At 45.9% G+C, this 20,809-nt stretch overlaps 1 protein-coding gene across 1 annotated transcript in view; it reads right to left on the reverse strand.

The window, feature by feature from the left end:
- The window catches only part of LOC126442696 (zinc finger protein 729-like), a 172,202-nt gene that overhangs the window by 130,786 nt on the left and 20,607 nt on the right, over positions 1 to 20,809 (reverse strand). The window contains exon 3 of the mRNA XM_050090745.1: positions 19,335 to 19,424. Coding sequence (XP_049946702.1) covers positions 19,335 to 19,424 — 90 coding nt within the window. The remainder of the gene's footprint in view (positions 1 to 19,334; positions 19,425 to 20,809) is intronic.

Here is a 20,809-nt window from a genome sequence, read left to right on the forward strand (position 1 = left end):
TTTTGTGCGGTTTTAGGGCGCTGAACTACTGAGGTCAATAGCGCCCAGTCACAAATTTAAGTGCACATATAATCTGGTAAATTTCAAGGGGGGGGAGACACAAGAAGGTTCTTACAAAGACACAGATAAAATAATTAAAAGTGTTAGATGTCTTTGGATAAGTCTGTCAAAGTAATATAACAAAGAACCCAAGCAGCTACTTGAGCATCATCAGCTAAAATTTCCTGTAGGGAAGAGGGCAGAGACAGGACAACATGAGATTGATTAAAACGGGGACACGACAATAAAACATGGCGTACTGTCAATGCATTACCATTAGGGCACTGTGGGGCAGGGTCACCGGATAGCAGATAGCGGTGGCTAAACCGGCAATGCCCAATCCGCAACCTGGCCAAAATGACCTCCTCTCGCCGGGATGGTCAGGAGGAGGTTGTCCAAGCTGTTGGGAATGGTTTTATGGCCCAGAGCTTATTTTCTTGAAGTGACGACAAAGTATCCCACCATAATGACACAAACCTCTTACAAACAACCCCACTAATGTCAGACGATGGGACACAAAGGGAGGCTGGCCGAGGCAGGACTGCAGCCTTGGCCGCAGCATCAGCAGCCTCATTCCCAGGCACTCCTACATAAAGCTAACAGGAGAGCCATCATCAGCAAAAGAATGGAGGGATTACTGGATCCATTGCACCAAGGGATGGAGCGGATATGGAGCTCCAAGGCTCTGAAGAGCACTGAGTGAATCGGAGCAGAGTACATACGGAGAATGGCGGTGGTGGCAGACATACTGAACAGCCTGAGAGAGAGGAAAAAGCTCGGCCATAAAGCTGGAACACTGGTCAAGGAGCTGGTATTTAAAGGGGACGTCCCCAACAACAAAGGCACAGCCAGCACCATTGTCAGTTTGGGAACCATCAGTGTAAATAAAGGTGTTATTGGCGAGTCGCGCACGAAGTTCGACAAACCGTGAGCAATACACTGCATCCAGAGTAGCCTCCTTCAGCAGCGAGCGGAGTTCAAGATGAATGTGAACCAGAGCCTGGAGCCAAGGTGGTGTCTGGCTCTCACTTTCTCTGAAGGTGGTAGGGAGGGCAAAATCCAATTGTCGAAGCAGGGGACAAAAGCGGACTCCAGGGGGCAGCAGGGCACACACATACAACCCATACTGATGGTCAAGAGAATCGTCGAAGAAGGACTGATAAGAGGGGTGGTCGGCCATTGACAACAGCCGGCAGGCATACCGACAAAGCAGTACGTCGTGCTGGTAGGTCAATGGTAATTCGGAAGCTTCAGCATAAAGACTCTGGACAGGACTGGTATGGATGTTCCAGTTGCAAGACATAACCCCCAATGATGGATGGAGTTGAGACGGCGTAAGAGGGATGGCGGAGCAGACGAGTAGACGAGGTTCCCATAATCCAGCTTTGATCGGACTATGGACCAATATAAGCGAAGCAGGACAGTGCGATCCGCTCCCCAAGATGAACCACTAAGAACATGGAGGACATTAAGAGAATGTGTACAACAGGCAGCCAAATAAGAGACATGTGGAGATCAACGAAGTTTCCTGTCCGCTGTGAGCCCTAAAAACTCCGTTGTCTCCACGAAGGGGAGAACAATAGGACTGAGATGTAAGAATGGTGGAGGGAATGAATTATATCGCCAAAAGTTGAAGCAAACCATCTTCTCTTCAGAGAACCGGAAGCCATTAGCCACACTCCATGAGTATAGGCTTTGAAGACAACACTGAAGGCAGCGCTCCAGGAGGCATGTTTTCTGGACACTGCAGTAGATCGCAAAGTCATCAACGAAAAGAGAGCCAGAGATGTAAGGTGGAATACAATCCATAACAGGATTGATCGCTATGGCAAAATGGGCTACGCTCTAAACGGGGCCCTGAGGCACTCCGTTCTCCTGGAGGAAGGCGTCGGACAATACGGAACCCACACATACCCTGAACATTAGATCTGTTAAAAATGATTCAAAAAAAAGGGGCAGGCGACCATGTAGGCCCCACCTGTGCATAGTGCGGAGGATACCTCCTCCCCAACAGGTATCATAAGCCTTCTCCAAATCGAAGAACACAGCTACCATTTGGCGCTTTCGCAAAAAGTTGTTCATGATGAATGTCAACAAGGTCACAAGGTGGTCAACAGCGGAGCGGTGTCGACGAATGCCGCATTGAACATTAGCAAGTAGCCGTCGAGATTCAAGAATCCAAACCAACCAAGCGTTAAAGTAACTAGAAGGAAGGTGTCTATCATTCCCGGGTTTGGGTATGAGAACAACGATGACTTCACACCAACGCATGGGGAGCTGACCTTCGGTCCAAATGCGGTTATAGGTATGAAGAAGAAAGCATTTAACCTGCCGGAGAAAGGTGTCAGCATATGAACGTGAACGCATCTGGCCCTGGAGCAGAGGACCGGGACAGTGCAAGTGCATGTTCGAGTTCCCACATGGTAAAGGGGGCCTTATAATCTCCCAGATTCAGCGATTCAGCGAGTGGAAGGAAGCTCGCTGAGCCTCTTCTGCCTCTTTTCTGGGAAGGAAGGCAGGGTGGTAATGGGCGGAGCTTGAAAAAGCGGCCGAAGGCGTTGGAGACATCCACAGGGTCCAAAAGTACCTCATTACCTGGAGGCAGGCCAGGTATCGAGGCCCGACAGCCGGCGCAGGCCACCCCAGACGACAGAAGAGGGAGTAAAACTGTTAAAGGAGCTTGTGAAAGAGGCCCAATAAGCTTTTTTGCTGTCTTTTTGAGACTCGACGACATTGCGCTCGGAGCAGTTTGTAATTAATACAATTCGCCAGCGTAGGATGGTGGCGAAAGCTGCGTAAAGCACGTCATCGAGAACGGATAGCGTCTCTGCAAGCCTCATTCCACCAGGGGACTGACACTCGATGTGAAGAAGAGGTAGTACGAGGAATGGAACGTTTGGCAGCACTGATGATAACAGCCGTGAGGTATTCGACCTGACTGTCACAGCTGAGAAAATCTTGGTCCAGAAAGGTCGCCAGGGAGGAGTAAAGTCCCCAATCAGCTATTGGTATGTTCCAGCTCGAGGGATGTGGGGATGGGGTGTGGTGCAGGAGACGAACGACACAGCGGAAATGATCGCTCGAATAGGTGTCAGATAGGACATACCACTCGAACCGATGGGCAAGAGTGGTAGAACAGATCAAGAGGTCCAAGTGGGAGTAGGTATGAGTAGAGTCCAATATGAAAGTCGGGGTGCCAGTATTGAGGCAGACAAGATTGAGATGGTTGAAAACATCCACCAAGAGGGAGCCTCTCTGACGGGATGCAGGAGAACCCCAAAGGGGATCATGGGCATTGAAGTCGCCAAACAATATAAACGACGGAGGAAGCTGAGCAAACAGATGCATCATGTCAGCCTGACTAACTGCGGAGGACGATGGAGTGTAGACAGTACAAACAGAAAAAGTAAATGCAGAAAGAGTAATACGGACAGCTATTGCTTCTAGTGGGGTGGTCAATGGGATGGGATGGTAATAGACATCATCCCGAACGAGCAACATGGCCCTACCATGAGCTGGAATACCGTCCACAGGGGTTAGGTCAGATCACTCTGAGGTATAGTGGGTAAAAGCAATACGAGCAGTTGGGCGTAACTTCGTTTCCTGGAGACCAATGACGAGCAGACAGTGCAGATGGAGCAGCAGTTGTAATTCCTCCAGATTAGATCGAATACCTCTTATGTTCCAATGTAATAGAGCCATTGCGAGTCAAGAAAGGGGGGAAGAACTAGTCACCTCGACGGCCGCAAAGGGCCAGGTTTCGAGGGAATATTACTACAACCGTCGGGAGGCGGATCCTGTTCCATCATCACCAGCTGCGGCCACATTCCTGGGTTGGACAGGAGAGGCAGCATTGTCCGCTGGCGACACGACAGGCCTGCGGAGCGCCTGGCAGCAGAGCATCCTGGCGAAACTGAGGACGGTCGGGAGCAGCGACTGTCGGATGGAGCATCAGACGAAATGTGCCGGGGTGGAGAGGGGGATAAAGACTTCTTCTTTGACGCCTTCTTGCAAGACCAATGAGTCACAGGGATGGTGGGCTGTGGGGGCTGAACCCGAAGAAAGTCCTCATGCTTGGGGTCCTTTTTCGAACGCCGGACCTCGGAAGCTGGGTTGTTTGTTTGGTTGTTTGTGGTTTAAGGGACCAAACAGCAAGGTCATCAGTCCCTTGTTTCAAATGTGGTCCATTCCGCTAATGTGACATCTCAGGAAAGTCAGAACAATAAAAGGGAAAATGCGAAAAACGTAAAAGGGCAGTCATGTTGTCAATGGTAAAAACAAAATGAGGGAAGTCAGCAAGAGAACGAACCCAACACTATGCTGAAACAGCATAGGCAAGACCACCTGTGACTTTAAAGGGGCAACCGGTAGAGTGTAGAAGTACGTATGGGAAAAGGAGACTAACCAATCCTTTAAAAAAGGGGTGAAAACAAAGTAAAAGGGAAGGAAAGAGGATCTCAGTTAGGGAGGTGAGTCGGGAATCTCCAAACACGGCTTACAGTGGGAGACACCCAAACGCTCACTGCCCTGCCCCAACACCAGAGAGAGATTAAAAACCTTAAAACTGAGAATAAAAAGGACTTTCCCGGAGGAACCCGAGAGCCAGAGAGACCATCTGGGAATCGTCAGCCAACATCAAAGGTAAAGTGTGGGGGAATCTGTACTTAGCACGGAAAGCCAAAAGAAGGAGGCAGTCAACCAAAATGTGGGCTACTGACTGGAAGGCTCCACAACCACAAAGTGGGGGTGGCTCATCACGCAAAAGAAAACCATGGGTCAGCCTGGTATGGCCAATGCGGAGATGACACAGTGTGGTCAAGTCCCTTTGGGAGAGGCGAAAGGAAGAACGCCATGGGCCTGGTGTCACCTTAATCACACAAAGTTTATTAGACAGGGGAGTAGCCTCCCAAGAATTGGCCCATGACTGTGCGAAGTGGGATTTGATGTGAAGCCGTAAATCTGCTGCAGGAGGGGTTACAGAAAACGGGGGGTAAGTGACTGCTCCCCCAGCCAAACGATCAGCGAGCTCATTACCCGGGATATCCACATGGCCAGGGACCCAAAGGAAGTCAATGGAACAAGCAGCACGGTGAATATCAGCGAGATGGCCATGGATGGCAGAGACCAAGGGATGGCGCGAAAAACACCAGTCAATAGCAAGAAGGCCACTCATCGAGTCCGTACATAACAAAACACGGTTGTGCTGGGACTGTTTAATAAAGGTAAGGGCCTGGGAAATTGCCATCAATTCCGCAGTTAACACCCCACATGTAGGTGGCCGCAGATGATTTTCCGTTCCAACAGAGGACGTGAAGGCATACCCCACATGATGAGCAGATTTAGAGACATCGGTGTAAAAAACAGCATCCTGAAACTCCCATAAAATTTGGCGGAAAAAGGAACGGAACACCAGCGAGGGGATGGAATCTTTCGGACCTCGGCAGAGATCCATCCGAATTCGAGGCCGAGGAACTAACCAACGGGGGTGGAGGGGAGGGAGCGAGGAAGACAGGACAAAGAAGGAAGCTGAAAATAACGGCAAAGAGACGCAAGGCACAGCCCAACCGTTAAATCCGCCCGAGGGCGGGAGTTGGGTGGGCGACATCCATGGTCTGGAAACAGGATATAATAGGAAGGATAAGTGAGAGAGGAACGGATAGTGAGTGCATATGACACTAGAAGCTGGGACCGCCGAAAAGAAGGGAGGGGGTGGGGATACCAGCTTCATCCAGGAGACTATCAACAGGGCTCGTAGGGAAGGCACCAGTGGCCAAATGGATACCACGATGGTGGACTGGATCCAGCACGTACAGTGTTGAAGGAGCAGCTGAATCATAGACTTGACAACCATAGTCCAAGTGAGACAAAACTAGAGCACGATAAAGATGTAGAAAGGAGGGAACGGTCCGCACCCCAAGAGGAGTGGGCAAGGAAGCGAAGGATATTGAGTTTACGGAAACATCCTACCTTCAGAAGTCTGATATGGGGCAGCCAAGTGAGCTTGTTGTCGAAAAGAAGACCCAGGAAACGAAACTGTGGGACCACAGGCAATCGTTGTGCATCAAGATAGAGCTCTGGATCAGGGTGGATCGTAGTATGACGACAGAAATGGACCACCCGCGATTTTGAAGTAGAGAATTGAAACCAATGTGAGAGGGTCCATGGTGAGGCACGCCATATAGCTCCCTGGAGCTGCCGTTCTGCAGATTCCATCGAAGAGGAACCAACCCAAATGCAGAATCATCCACATACAGGGCAGGGGCGACCAAAGGACCGACAGAGGCCACAAGTCCATCGATAGCAATGAGGAAAAGAGGGACACTCAAGACAGAACCCTGTGGGATGCCCGTCTCCTGGGTCTGTGGAGAACTAAAAACAGTACCAACTCGAACTCTGAATGACCGATGGAACAGGAACTGGCGGATAAAAATCGGGAGTGGGCCCCGAAGACCCCACTGATGAAGGGTAAGTAAGATGTGATGGCGCCAGGCCGTGTCATAGGCCTTGCGAAGGTCAAAAAACACTGCAACCAAATGGCGGTGCTGGGAAAAAGCCTGCCGAACTGCGGATTCCAAGCGAAGTAAATGATCGATTGGAGACCGTCCCTCTTGAAAGCCACACTGGTAAGGGGACAATAGATCCCGAGATTCGAGGACTCAATTGAGCCAACGGGCTACCATCCGTTCAAGTAACTTACAAACAACATTGGTCAAACTAATCGGCTGATAGCTGTCAACAGATAAGGGGTTCTTACCAGGCTTAAGGACAGGAACCATGATGCTATCCCTTCACTGAGAAGGGAAGTCACCCTGGAGCCAGATATGGTTAAACACATGAAGAAAATGTTGCTGTTGTATAGCACGGAGATGTTGAAGCAGTTGGTTATGAATGGAATCTGAGCCAGGGGCTGTTTCATGAGAAGAAGATAGAGCAGAAAGAATTCCCATTCAGTAAAAGGTTCGTTGTAAGATTCTGACTCACAAGGGGTAAAACATAAGGTCGAAGCTTCAGCCCGCTGTTTCTGGTGAAGGAAAGCAGCTGGATAGGAGGCTGATGCTACTGCAAAATGAGTCGCAAGATGTTCTGCAAGAACTAATGGGTCTGTACAAATGCCATCTGGGAGGTGAAGGCCTGGGAGGGTGGACTGCCGATGGCAACCTTGGAGAGAGCGAAGTGTAGCCCATACCCGTGACACAGGAGCAGTAGAACCAAGGGAAGAAACGAATCGTTCCCAACATATCCGCTTGCTATGTTTGATTAAATAACGGGCTTTAGCGCAGAGGTGTTTAGAGGTAGCAAGGCTGGCTATGGATGGGTGCCTCTTAAAGTGTTGCAAAGCTCGACGGCGATCACAGATGGCAATGGCAATGGCCGTACTCCACCACGGGACTTGCCAGCAACGAAATGGTCCAGATGAGTGTGGGACAGCAAGGCCAGCAGCGCGAACAATCGCGTCAGACACGTCACGTAGGACGTCATCAATACAACCCAACAAAGAGGGAGAAAACACGACCTGTGCAGTGTATAGAGGCCAATCGGCGCGTTGGAAAGACCAACGAGGTAACCTGTCCATCGGGGAGCGGGAAGGGAGCGAGATAATCAACAGAAAATGGACACTATCACAAAGGTCGTCGTGTGGCGACCAGTGTAATGAAGGGAGGAGAGAGGGAGAAGAAAGAGAAACATCAATGGCAGAAAAGGTACCACGACCGGCACTGAAATGAGTAGAGGAGCCATCATTAAGAAGGTACAAGCCATGGTCTGCAATAAACTAGTCTATGAGAAGACCTTGTCTAGATGGAAAGGCACTGCCCCACAAGGGATGATGAGCATTAAAACCCCAAGGAGGAGGAAGGGAGGAGGAAGCTCCTGAGGAAGGGCAGTTAAGGCAGCAGGTATAAGAGTCCTGTCAGGAGGGAGATAAAGATTGCAAACCGTGACCTCAGAGTCTAGGTGGACCCTAACAGCAACCGCTTCCAATGTAGTTTGAAGAGGAATCCATGTGCTAGCAATGTCTGTACGGACCAACGTACAAACGCCACCAGAAGCCCGCAGGGGTCCAATCCGATTTCGACCTGGGGACCGACAGACCGCGGCTCTCGCGGTCGTTGCATGGCGTCGCGTGGCAGCAGACCTTTGGCCTGGAAGGTGCCAGGAAGGGGCATCCTGGGAGAGCCACCCTTGACCGGCAGATGCCGAATAAGTGGGACACTTCTCCAGCTGGGGAGGGGGAGCAGTGCCCAGAGGAGAAGGTGTGGGAGCCACATGGGAGGGGGGAGGAGAGGGGTCCAGGATGGGGGTAAGGAAGGGGGAGGAAGCGGTGAAGATGTAACCAAAGCGTAACTAGATGCCATGGACACAGGGTAAAGACGCGTATACTTGAACGGGCCTCTGTGTAGGTTAAACGATCGAGGGACTTATATTCCTGTATCTTCTTTTCCTTCTTATATACTGGGCAATCTGGTGAACGTGGAGAATGACTGCCATGACAATTTACACACACAGAAGGAGGAACATAGGGACGCCCCTCATGGAGTGGGCGTCCACAGTCACCACAGAGAGGGGCCTGTGAACAGCGGTAAGATGTGTGTCCAAAACGCAAGCACTTAAAAACACCTCATAGGAGGTGGGATGTACGACTTCACACCACATCGATAAACCATAATCTTAACTTTCTCAGGGAGGGTATCCCCTTCAAAGGCCAGGATAAAGGCACCAGTATCAATGCAACTGTCTTTAGGACCCTTCTGAACACGCCAAACAAATTGAACACCCCGTCATCCGAGACTGTCCCGAAGTTCCTCATCAGTTTGAAGGATGAGGTCCCTGTGAAAAATCACACCTTGAACCATATTTAGAGACTGGTGGGGGTAATGGACACAGGAATTGTGCGAAGATGGGTACAGGCACGAAGGGCCGCAGATTGGGCAGCTGAAGCAGTTTTGATCAGCAGCAAACCCATCCGCATCTTGCTCAGGGAGTCCACTCCGCCAAACTTGTCTTCAATGTGTTCCACAAAGAATAAAGGTTTGGTATTGGTGAAAGTATCTCCATCAGTCCTGGTGCAAACTAGATAACGGAGGAAAGGTTTCGCCCCTAGACGACGGGCCTGACCCTCTTCCCAGGGGGTAGCCATGGAAGGGAAGGCCGAAGGGGCAAGAGAAGCAGCACTTTAATCAGTTCCATGCAGAGAGACGGCCGCAGAAGAACGGCTAGAGTTCTGGACCCATATGCGTTTCATTTGTGTAGCGTCTGCCCTGATACCACCCACTCTGATCAGGGGCTCTCCTCACAGGCACCACGCAGCGACAGGAAGGGCCCTCTGGCACGGCGGCCATTGCCGGGAGTTCCGATGCTCCAGGATGAGGAGCAACCACTCCAAGGCATCCATGAGGAGGTCACAGCTCAGGTATCAGAAGTGTGATCCCTGCGTGTTCAGGGGGCTCAACCAGAAGGGTACATAGCGACCTCACCACACGGGCTGGCTACCGTGCTGGCTATGCACCCGAGCATCAGACAAGGACGTGAAAGGAAAGGTGGAATTTACTAGGAGGGCGCACGTCAAAGACATTAGGTAAGGTGCTCTTCCCCAAATGGCACACACTACGGAGGAGAAATTTTGTAATGGAGGTCAAACCCCAGAGGGGGAACAGGGAATGCCAAAAGGAGGAGATGATTATGCAACAAAGCCGGAGTGTAAAACCAACAGAACCAGGAGGATAGCGGGGGCCAACATAAGCAAGGACACCAAGAGAGGGAGAGGAGAGGGCGACGGGAAAGGAGCAAGGAGGGGAAAGGAGGGGAAGGGGAAGGAAATGCAGCCCTGGAGAGAAAGAAGGCTGCAATAGCTCGGGGCCCCGTGCTCGCCACGCACGTATCCACAAAAAAGTTGTGGACCCCCGTGGGGGGTTAGTAGCCAGGGTCTGTAACATTTCCCCGATGGATGCCTGAGAAGAGGATCGCTTCTCAGGAGGAGGAGGAGGAGGAGGAGGAGGAGGAGGAGGATGAGGATGAGGAGGAGGAAGGGTGGCCCCTGGGGCAGAGGGGGCAGGGGCCACGAAGGAGGATTTGGAAGGGAGGGATTTGGGAGGCGCAGGCATGGACCCTGGATGGGGTGAGGAGATGGAGTAGGGACAGGATAGGGGTGAGGATACTGCGGAAGGAGTGGACACGACCAAAGCAAATGACGTTGCCAACATCACGGGATGGAGGCGGTCATATTTCTTCCTTTCCTCAGAATAAGACAGACGGTCCAAGGTTTTCAATTCTTGTATCTTCTTCTCCTTCTGACTGACAGGGCAGTCGAAAGATCTAGGCGAGTGGAGGCCAGCACAATTGACGCACCGAGGTGATGGGGTGCATGTATGTCCCTCACAAAGAGGACGTCCACAATCGCCACAAAGGGGTTCAGCTTCGCACCTTGACGACATATGCCCGAAGTGCAAACATCGAAAGCACTGCATAGGAGGTGGGATGTAAGGTCGCACGTCGCACTGGTGGTACATCACCTTTACCTTCTCTGGGAGATCATCGCCCTCGAATGCGAGGATAAAGGCCCCAGTGTCGAAGCTATGGTCATTATTGGGGCTGCGCTGGACTCGCTAGACAAAATGCATGCCACGGTACAGCAGGTTGGCCCTGAGCTCATCACATTGCAGCAGGAGGTCCCGATGTAAAATAATCCCCTGCGCCCTATTGAGCGCCAGGTGTGGGACAATGGACACTGGGATGTCCCCTAGTCGGTCGCATGCCTGGAGCGCCATCAACTGTGTAGCGGAGGTGGTATTTATTAGAATGGACCCCGAACACATTTTACTAACAGCCTCGATTTCTCCGAAGATATCCTCGATATGCCGTACAAAGAACATGGGCTTGGAGGTGGCGAACGTCCCCCATCAGTCCGAGAACAGACTAAATAGTGGGGGAAGTATTTCACCCCAAGCCGGCGATCCTGTCCTTCCTCGCAGGGAGTGGCCAAGGGGGAAAGGCAGAAGGACCAGAACCAGAGACGGAGACAGAACCTTTCTTCTTAGAAGACGCGGACGAAGAGTGACCTGATGCATGTTGACGCTTCATCTGCAAAACGTCCGCCCCGATACCACCCACTCTGACCAGGGGCTCTCTCCACAGGTGCCTCCCAGCCTCAGCAAGGGCCACCTGGCAGGATGACCATTGCTGGAAGTCCTGATGCCCCAGGTAGACGGGCATCTACTCCTTGGCTTACTTGGAGAGGGTGCAGCTCAGGTATCGGCATACGACCCCTGTGTTGTCAGGGGGCTAAAACCTAGAGGGTATATGACTACCCGACCACAGCTGGCTAGCTACCGTGCTGGATTTCGAGTGCCATGGAAAGTCCATCATGATCGAAGGTGCAGATGGGGACGCACTACGGGCATAACCTATGCAACCCATCAGGTGTTTAGGCCCAAATTGATGAACAGTGGGTGCTGTTACGATGATGAGTGTCAAGGTCTTTGTGCACTGAGGACCGGTGATACACCACGTAAGGTGTCCTTCCCCAAAAGACGCGTACTTCTGTATAATTTTAAAAGTGGAGGTCAAACCCCAATGGGGACCATCACATTGAAGGCCAAAACGGTTGAAACTCCTTTTAGTCGCCTCTTACGACAGGCAGGAATACCTCGTGCCTATTCTTATCACGGACCCGCAGGGGGATATTTGTTGGTGACAGCATGTGTTGGCATATGACTGAAAATAAGGGTTAAGAAAGCTGAATTTCAATCTTATACTGGTTAATGGCTGTAAAATTAATATAAAAAACAAATGACGCATAATGTCCCTAGTACGTTGTTTCTCAAATTTATTGCAAATTAAATGCACCAGTGGCAAGCTGTACATATAACATTCATGGTGCAACAAAAGTATTTTACTGATTTTCCTATCACGACATGCACTGAAGCTGTCCTGCAGTGTGAGAGTACAGGAAGTGTAGAGGAAAAGAGAAGGAAAATTCATTGTGTAGTAGGATCTAAACCACAAACCTCATCTGCTCTACTAAACGAGGTGTGATCTTTTACAGAGATTTAAATTTGTCGATATATATGTGGAACAAATGCCACCATGACAAATGGTTTTTGGGTGGGATACCAAGCACTTTAAATAACAGCAGCCTCAGTCTGTTTTCCTATCCCTTTGTCGGACTGTCTGCTAGCTATGCAGTCCATTTCTCTTCAACATAAGCTGTTAACCTCTAGCAAAGTTTGTACTTTTTTGCATTGTTCATCAGCTCACAGAATTTCTGCCATACAACACATTTATCACATTTCCCAGGCATTTATACTGTGTACATGTTGCTGCTCTTCCACTGGCATAGATATTCCATTTATACTCATCTCAGTATTACATACTTCTTGCCGCAACTTGCAAACAGAAAATTGGACATTTAATATTTGTTTTGTGTATTCTTTCATCCCTTGCCTTGGCAATGTCATTGCTTTCTTATCAACAAAAGAAATTAATTTTGTTAACTAGTTTCCACCAGCCCATAGCATTGAGCACAACTTTAACTGGAACATGGCTGTGTCTAGTCATAAGAAATAGTTGATTCCTACTGCTGCTTGGTATGTGTTTCACATTGCTGACTAATACATTTTTCAAGGTGATAGTTGAAGTACTATGGCTACATGACACTGTAAGTAGACAGGTATGTCATTCTGCCTGCAAGGGAGCTCATAGGTGGACTGCACACGTTGAGGAGAAGTTGAGGGGCAGAGAGAAAGGGCAAGGACGAGACAGGCAGAGAGAGTGGGTGAGAAGATGGGAAAATGGTGGGTGAGGAGGAGACAGAAGAGTGACAGGGAGGAGATGGAATGAATGTGGTAGGAGAAGATGGACTGACAGATTGGAATATATACCTACCCTGGTAATACCACGAACTCAGCTGGTTACTAATATACTGCTGATCTCTAGAAAATTCATGATGTATGATTATTTCAATTAGCCAGTGACTTTTCTCATTCTACATGCAATATTAGTGACGTGAATGCTGGAAATGTTATCCAGATCATCCCACCCCAAACTTAGTCTGGGATCCTCACTGATACACTCTCTGTGGCAGAATACTCCCAACAGACCTTCAAGAAAATAACAAAGAATATTCGAATTAATACAGCTTGTGCAAATCTGTCCATACAAAGACATAATTTGCTAATCAGCTTTTCTAACTCACATTCCCATGATTCCACCTTGTGGTACATTTCACTGTGCTCTTTGCAGAGACATTGACCGCTCTCTCCTACACTGTATAATTCACAGCACAGCACTTACTGACCCTGACCATCATCTGGAGACCTAGAAATTTGCCTCGAGTTGTGATGTTGTGCTTCTCCCATCCACACACCATTTATCACTCCTCTTCAGCCTTCACCTGCCTATTGTTCCCCGCATTTATCCACTTATCTTGTTCTCACACTCGCAGCTTTAGCTCAAATGAGTTCAGGCATTTGACACCCATTACTGGACAATGTATTCTTTTGACTTCTCCTCCTCCCCAATCATCAGTAGTGTCTTGCACTGGACCAAAGATAATGTCCACGATTTTTAGCCCGCAAAATTTGTTTTGCATTGCCTGCCTGTGTCACAATCAAGGACCTGGTTCCAGAAAGCAACAGGGTAATTTAATTTAACTCTATACAGAATTACTTTAGGACTGGCAGCTAGATATGAAATAGTGTGGACACATTCAAAGACTGCAGATCATACATTCACTCTATCCCAAGGGATACACCTTCACCTTCACCACACTGCCAATATACTATGCAAGTGTGGTACAGTTCAGTTTTAGACAGCTTGCTGTCCTATGGAATTGCTCACTGCACTATGAGTTTCTGTTTGTGTTCATTTTGTACACTTATAGGATTGAAATTTTACCAGTCATTACTGTTATCAGTTCTGGAGTGTGCAGTGCTTAAGAATGTTAAAAGCAACTTCAGCAAATGTTATTCAGTGGATACATCGATATCACTTGTTCAAGGCAATGCTATATAAAACCAAAATCGGTTGAGATAAATGGTTTGTGCATAATCTGCCTACATCATCAACATCTGTTGTTGATAGTGCTCCCAAATAATCTGTTGTTGACGAGAACCTTAAGCTAAAATAAAAGGAGGAAATTATTGGCTTCAGCATATGTAAGTGGAAGTAAGTGAAACATTTAAAAATATGGAGCATATAAATCCAATACCTCTCCATAAACAGCAGTTGCCCACATACAAAAACTGACAGGTTGACAAAAACATACAGGCATAAAATAATTAGGCTGACAAGTTCTCACTGGCACTTCAACCCAACAGAATTGATATGGACCTAAATTGACAATTATGTTGCAAAACAGTGATGAAACAAGTAAAAAAGGTACACTGTCCACAGTTGAGGAACTCAGTAATGAAGCTGTTAGGAAAATTACCAGGAAATGTGTGGTGTATTTACCTGCAGAGCAGATTGTATTTTCATAAATTTTAATTGTTACTAAGAATGCTGTTACTGGAAACTACAGTCAAATGAAGTGCACCTCAGGAATTCAGCACTAATGACATTAACAAGATCTTCATTGTTTCCATCATAATAGTTGCAATTGGAAGGTAGTGAATGATGTTATCACTATTCTTCTTACTTTCATACTTAAATTTCCATACCTCTACCAAAATGGGTACCTTTCTTGCTACAAAGATTTGTAATGTTTGATCAGAAAATGTAATGTCATGTTAACCGTAATTGCTGTGCTGTGTTTCTCTCAACAAAACAGATGACTGATACCTTATCATATGAGCAGAGCATCACACACAATGTTTAATTTAAATTAATCTTATGTTAGACATCTCTGACAGAGTTTGGAGCTGTTGAAAGTAAGATATATTCTAAATATTTTGTTAACACAATTTGCACATTTAAACTTAGCAACAAAGTTTCCCTATAAGTCAAATTTTCAGGAACATTGAACAATGCATTTTCGAAAATATTCTGCATATAAAATTTAAAATTTATTACCACAAACACATCTCAAATGAGAATGTAGTAAAACTCCTCCAGAATCTATTGATCCCACTTCCACCTTTGTACACTGATTAGTATGCAAATTTGAGTGTGTTCAATGAAATGTCAGATCATGCGAACAGTCAGGGAAGAATTAAGCAACTTCATTTTGCATCTCCATGTGTTCCTGCTCTAGTGTCAATCCCAAAGTAATTGTGAGGAGATTATACATCACATGCCTCAGTTTTAATTTTACTGGAGATTGTGACTTTACACCATCATTTTCACAATTTCAAAGTTACTGATGTACTAATGCTATAGTGCTTTACATTCAGCTGTCGCTTGTACCCATGTGTCAACAGTTCTCAATGGTGGCAAACATGAAATTCAGTATGAAGTGGCACACACTGCATTACTCCGGAAGGAAGAACCACCACATCTGTTTCCTCGGATAATGCTCTACAGACTTTCATACATGCTACAGACAACCTTTTTAGCTCTGGAATTTGTCACGGCTGTGCCAAGCACAGATTCTCTCATTCAATATATCACTGTTAATTTCTCAAGTATTATGTTGAATGCACTTGGACAATGACAACGATGTTTTTCAACACACTCGCAGTGCTGTGCAATTATTGTCTGTGAGTACTGTGATCTTTAAGAAATGGATTCCTTATTCTCTCATAATCTCTCCCAAATGTGTCTCATAATAAATGTGTGATTATAGTCCATATCCCTGCCTATTAATATCTGATTCTTTGTACACCTACATCTATGCTAGACTAGTCACCTAATGGTGCATGCCAGAGGGTACTTCTGATACCACTACATCCATTACTTCTCCATTTTCTATTCTATTTGAAGGTAGTGTTTGGAGAGAACAATTGCCAGGAAGCATCTATATTAGCTCTAATGCCTCCTATTTTGTTGCTACAATTACTTTGCAAGATATACCCCTCAAAAAAGCACTTCTTTATCTACTAGTTTAGAGCTGCCAGTGCTTGATGAGGTTCCACAATTGACTACATAACAAGATTAACTACACCCCATTTAAAGTTCCTTTATGATATGTGTAATAGTAGCATTTTCCCCAAGTGAGAAGGAAACACATCTGACTAGTTCACTACCTTATGTCTTAACATTTATGCTATCATCCTGTCCCTTCTTTTCATCAGCATTTTCCGTACATTTCTTTCCTCGACTGTTCTGCTGAGGACTCCACATTCCCTCTAAGTTCACTTAATTTTCAGCAGCATTCTCTAATCCCACATCTGAAATGTGAGAGTTCTGTTCTTTTTCATTTTCCAATCACATCTACCCAGTAAAAATTCTAATACTCACCGCAACTGAACTTAGTCCACAGAGCTTGATACCGTTACAAAAAATAGATTTCTATTAAGTATTACAAATTTTTGTAAATAGCATTAAATTTAACTGTTGGCTTTCCCAGCGTAAACTGTTCATGAAGGTTTCTCCGGTCTCCAGCCGGGTGGTAGCATTGATATCTTGCAATGTTTTTGACAAAAAAGTAGATGAATGACACCAGAGCCATGATCAATTTGACTGGAAAAGAACTGGCTGCTGCCACAATGGCAGTCCTCAGGAAAGGACTGAATTTTGCCCCCATCCCCAGAACAAACTTGAAATGAGACATTATCAGTGGCGTGGAAGGCTTCCCAAGGAGGAAGCAGAGGAAGTCACATGGGAATCTTCCAGAATAATCGACAGGTTTCAATTGCCTAAAAATAACGTATCTGCGGAAGAACGAGCAGCTCTTTGGACCCTTAGAGATGACCGTGAAATAACGATCCTACCAGCAGACAAATGGAATGCTACAGTGCTATTAAGCACTGCCGAGTACCAGCAGAAAACCTGCTGCAACAAGATGAGGCCTACAAGAGGCTGAAGACGGATCCAACCCCGACGATAAGTAGAAAGACGATAGCCCTGCTTAAGATATCTGACTTACCTGAGCCAATGAAGAAGCACCTATACCCCAGAGCACCAGCAATACTAAGCCTCTATGGACTCCCTAAGATCCATAAGGAAGGGGTAGCTCTGGACCAATTGTGGACAACTCTCACTGTTACGGACTTGCTAAACGCCTAGAAACACTGCTCAAACCCCTTGTGGGGGACTGCAGCCACCATGTGAGAAACTCAGCCAAATTCGTAGAAATACTGAGGGACATATGACTACAAATGGAGGACCTACTCGATAGCTTCAATGTGACGTCGCTTTTCACAAAAGAACCCCTTCAACACTCCTTGGCAGTTTTAGCCCAGCACTTTGACCCACAAACAGTCAGGCTCTTCAAACAAGCACTAACAACCACCTACTTTCAGTGCCATGGGGAATTCTTCAAACAGATCGATGGTGTGGCCATGGGCTCCCCACAGGCTCCTGTGATTGCAAACCTCTATATAGAACATTTCGAGGTGGTGGCCCTTCAAACTGCCAGACAGAAACCAAAGCACTCTTCGGCTATGTCATTGACACTTCTGTCATATGCAGACATGGCAAACAGGAGCTAGATGAGTTTCTGCAACACCTCAACAGCATCCATCCGAACATCAAATTTACAATGAAAATGGAAGAAAATGACTGGCTCTCCATCCTTGATATTTTAATTAAGAGGAAGGCAGATGGTTCACTAGGCCATGCAGTACACAGGAAGAAGACACACAGACCTATACCTTCGTGCAACAAGCTGCCACCATCCAGCACAAAGACAAACAGTACTGACCATCCTGGTACATAGGGTGCATGCCATCTGTGACAAAGACAGCCTACCATCTGAGCATTAACACCTGAGGGAAGTCTTTTACCAAAACGGCTACAGTCAAACACAGATTAACAGAGCACTTCACTTCAAAGGAAGAAGGAAGCAGTGAGAACCCCAGAAAAAGATGACGAAGAAGAAGCAGACCGTCTCGCATTCCATCCGTACACAGTTCCGCTCCCGGTCAAAATTGCACAACTTTTGGGCAAATACAATATCGAAAGCATTCTCCGACCACCATCAAAGACCAGGGAGCTCCTAGGTTATACCAAAGATCCGCTGAACATTAACACACCAGGAGTATATATAGCATACCATGTGAATGCTGAAAACAATACATTGGGCAAACACAGCACTGTATATCTAAATGCTTCGGAGATCATATCAGATGTGTGCGACTAGGCCACACTGAAAAATCAGCCACAGCAGAACACACCTTCAACTTCAAAAACACGAAAGTACTGTGCTGAACTTCTGGCTTCTGGGAAAGCATTATCAAACAATCCATAGAAATAAGGATTCACGACAATCTGGTCAACAGATATAATGGATAGAAACTCAGCGCACCATGGAACCCTGCGGTAGTGGCAATCCATCGGGAGCACGACCGTCAACGCCCTCCGCTGTGGACACAGACATAATGCTTACACCGATAACCGAATGCAGCCACCATCCCCAAAACTGCAGCCACCCGAGGTCTAGTGAAGGGGGATGCTGGCACATATAAATAGCCCACTCCCCACGAATCTCGACACTACGCCAGAAGATGGGTAATATGACTTCCTGAAGCATCGCATGAAATCAATGCTACCATGTGGCTGGAGATCTGACAAACCTTCGTCAGCATTAAATTTAGTACACTATGATGATAGTTAATCAAACTAATATGGAATTTCACAGACTAAATTTAATGCTGTTTACAAAAATTCTTGCTATCACGTTTTCTCTCTGCAAGCAGTTTGGGATAAGCAATGTTCCATTACACTGTAAATTTATGCCATACATACTGGATAAACCCATTGTCTTTACACAGAGCCAACACAATTCCAATAATGCAGTTTGTTTTTCATTAAATACTTCAGCAAAAAGAAATAGTATGACAAACACAATACTTGTCTGATAACATACTGCTTACAGTTGATTGCTTTACCTCTTACATCTTACATCTTTTCTATTATAGAACTCTGACAGAGACAAATTGATAGCTGCTGCAAGGAAGTCATCTTTGGTACATTTGTTCCAAGAATGAATTTGAGGCATTCATTATTTACATGTACAACAAAATTACCGTGGGTTACAGTTAATAAACTTATGTTTCCTGCAAGTTTCATTCAAATACCATTACACAACAGAACAATATACCTACAGTCAATTGAAATTCTATAAACATTCTGGGGGAGTGCAAATATACTAGGTTTTAATGTTTCATCATTTATGATCACTAAAATATACTGCACCCAATGCATCTCATGATATTCATACAGTACTTCATGCACAATACATCACTGATGTGAAAACTTACATCACGCTCAATGCCATCCTCCTGTTTCAGTTCTAGGTCTTGCTTTATATGGAGACTAGGCATTAAAATCTTTAGCGGACCTTCAAGAAACTGAAAAAAAGAAAGAATGGCATATTCAAAGCTTCTGTCCCTTGCACTTGATTGGTGGTTACACATCATGTGGGGCTAAAAACCTATTGGTCACATGTATTCACTTACTGGCATTAGGTAACAAGAAACTGTGTCACGTTAAATAAGATTTACTTTCATCCCAATTGATCCACACATTTGAAATCAAGACTCTATTTAATTTGGAGATAGACACATCAGACATCAACCAAACAACAAATCATTTCATCCTTGCCAAGCAGCTACTTTCATTACACACACACACACACACACACACACACACACACACACACACACACACTATTATTTTTCTCAACTAAAATTTTGCTCATTTTGCAAGGGAGACATGTTACTGTGGGTAGTTGGCTCAAAGAAAATTGCACTAATGCAATACCATTTCATTTCATGGAAAAAATTACACACGCCATGTAAAATATCATGGTAATTTTCTCCTTTTCACCAGTACCACTGTCATCCCATTTCATTCATTATTTAAACATTTAAATAGTGTGCCACCATTGTAATTTGATTTAGGCAACTCTGCCAGGGATGGTTCCAGTCACCAGCATTGACGTAAGGCACTGAGCATGTCAGGATTTGCGTAAGCAGGCAGACATTTCTGGGTATCATTAAGCAAATCATACTATGTGACAAATTTTAGAATTTCTACTGTTTTACTGCAACATTTATTTATTATTGTGAGGAACTGAATAAATTTATCTGCACAGAAATGCACTGTATTTACTAATGAATGGAAGATGTTGATTACTCACAGTGTTTATGTAGGTGCCAACATGAATTATTATTATTATTATTATTATTATTATGATATTTGCAATTGCATGACTTGAGAAACTCCAGTAACATTACTAAACTGAACTGTGTGCTGTATGAATGAAGCCAAATAGAGAACCTTTCGCGTTTGAAGTGTGCAGGAGTAGGGAAAACTGGTCAATTGCCTGCAAAATGCTTGGTGAAGTGTGATGTGGTCAATGGCTTCAAGCTTGCAATACAATTCTATTGAGCTCTCAACTCTATTTATAAGTCAAAGATCAACTGCAAGCTCTCTTATTACATGTAAAATACTGGTTCAGATGCTAACTCCTTTATAAAGTAAAACATAAAATTTTACAAAACAAAAGGTAGTTTCATGTAACCTAAGCTTTCTGTTATAGTATCTGATTAGCTTTAAATTCTATTCCTCTACCCTGCTATTTAACTTATTTTTACTGTGTAATGCAAATATTCACTTTTTGTTTCCTTTTTAGACATTGGACCTGATATTACTAATATTTATTGGAAGTCAGAACTATGACTTGTTCAAATGGAATTCAAATTGAATCACTTGACACATCACAATAGCATTT

This window comes from Schistocerca serialis, unplaced genomic scaffold, assembly GCF_023864345.2.
Source record: "Schistocerca serialis cubense isolate TAMUIC-IGC-003099 unplaced genomic scaffold, iqSchSeri2.2 HiC_scaffold_1401, whole genome shotgun sequence".
Classification (NCBI taxonomy): domain Eukaryota; kingdom Metazoa; phylum Arthropoda; class Insecta; order Orthoptera; family Acrididae; genus Schistocerca; species Schistocerca serialis.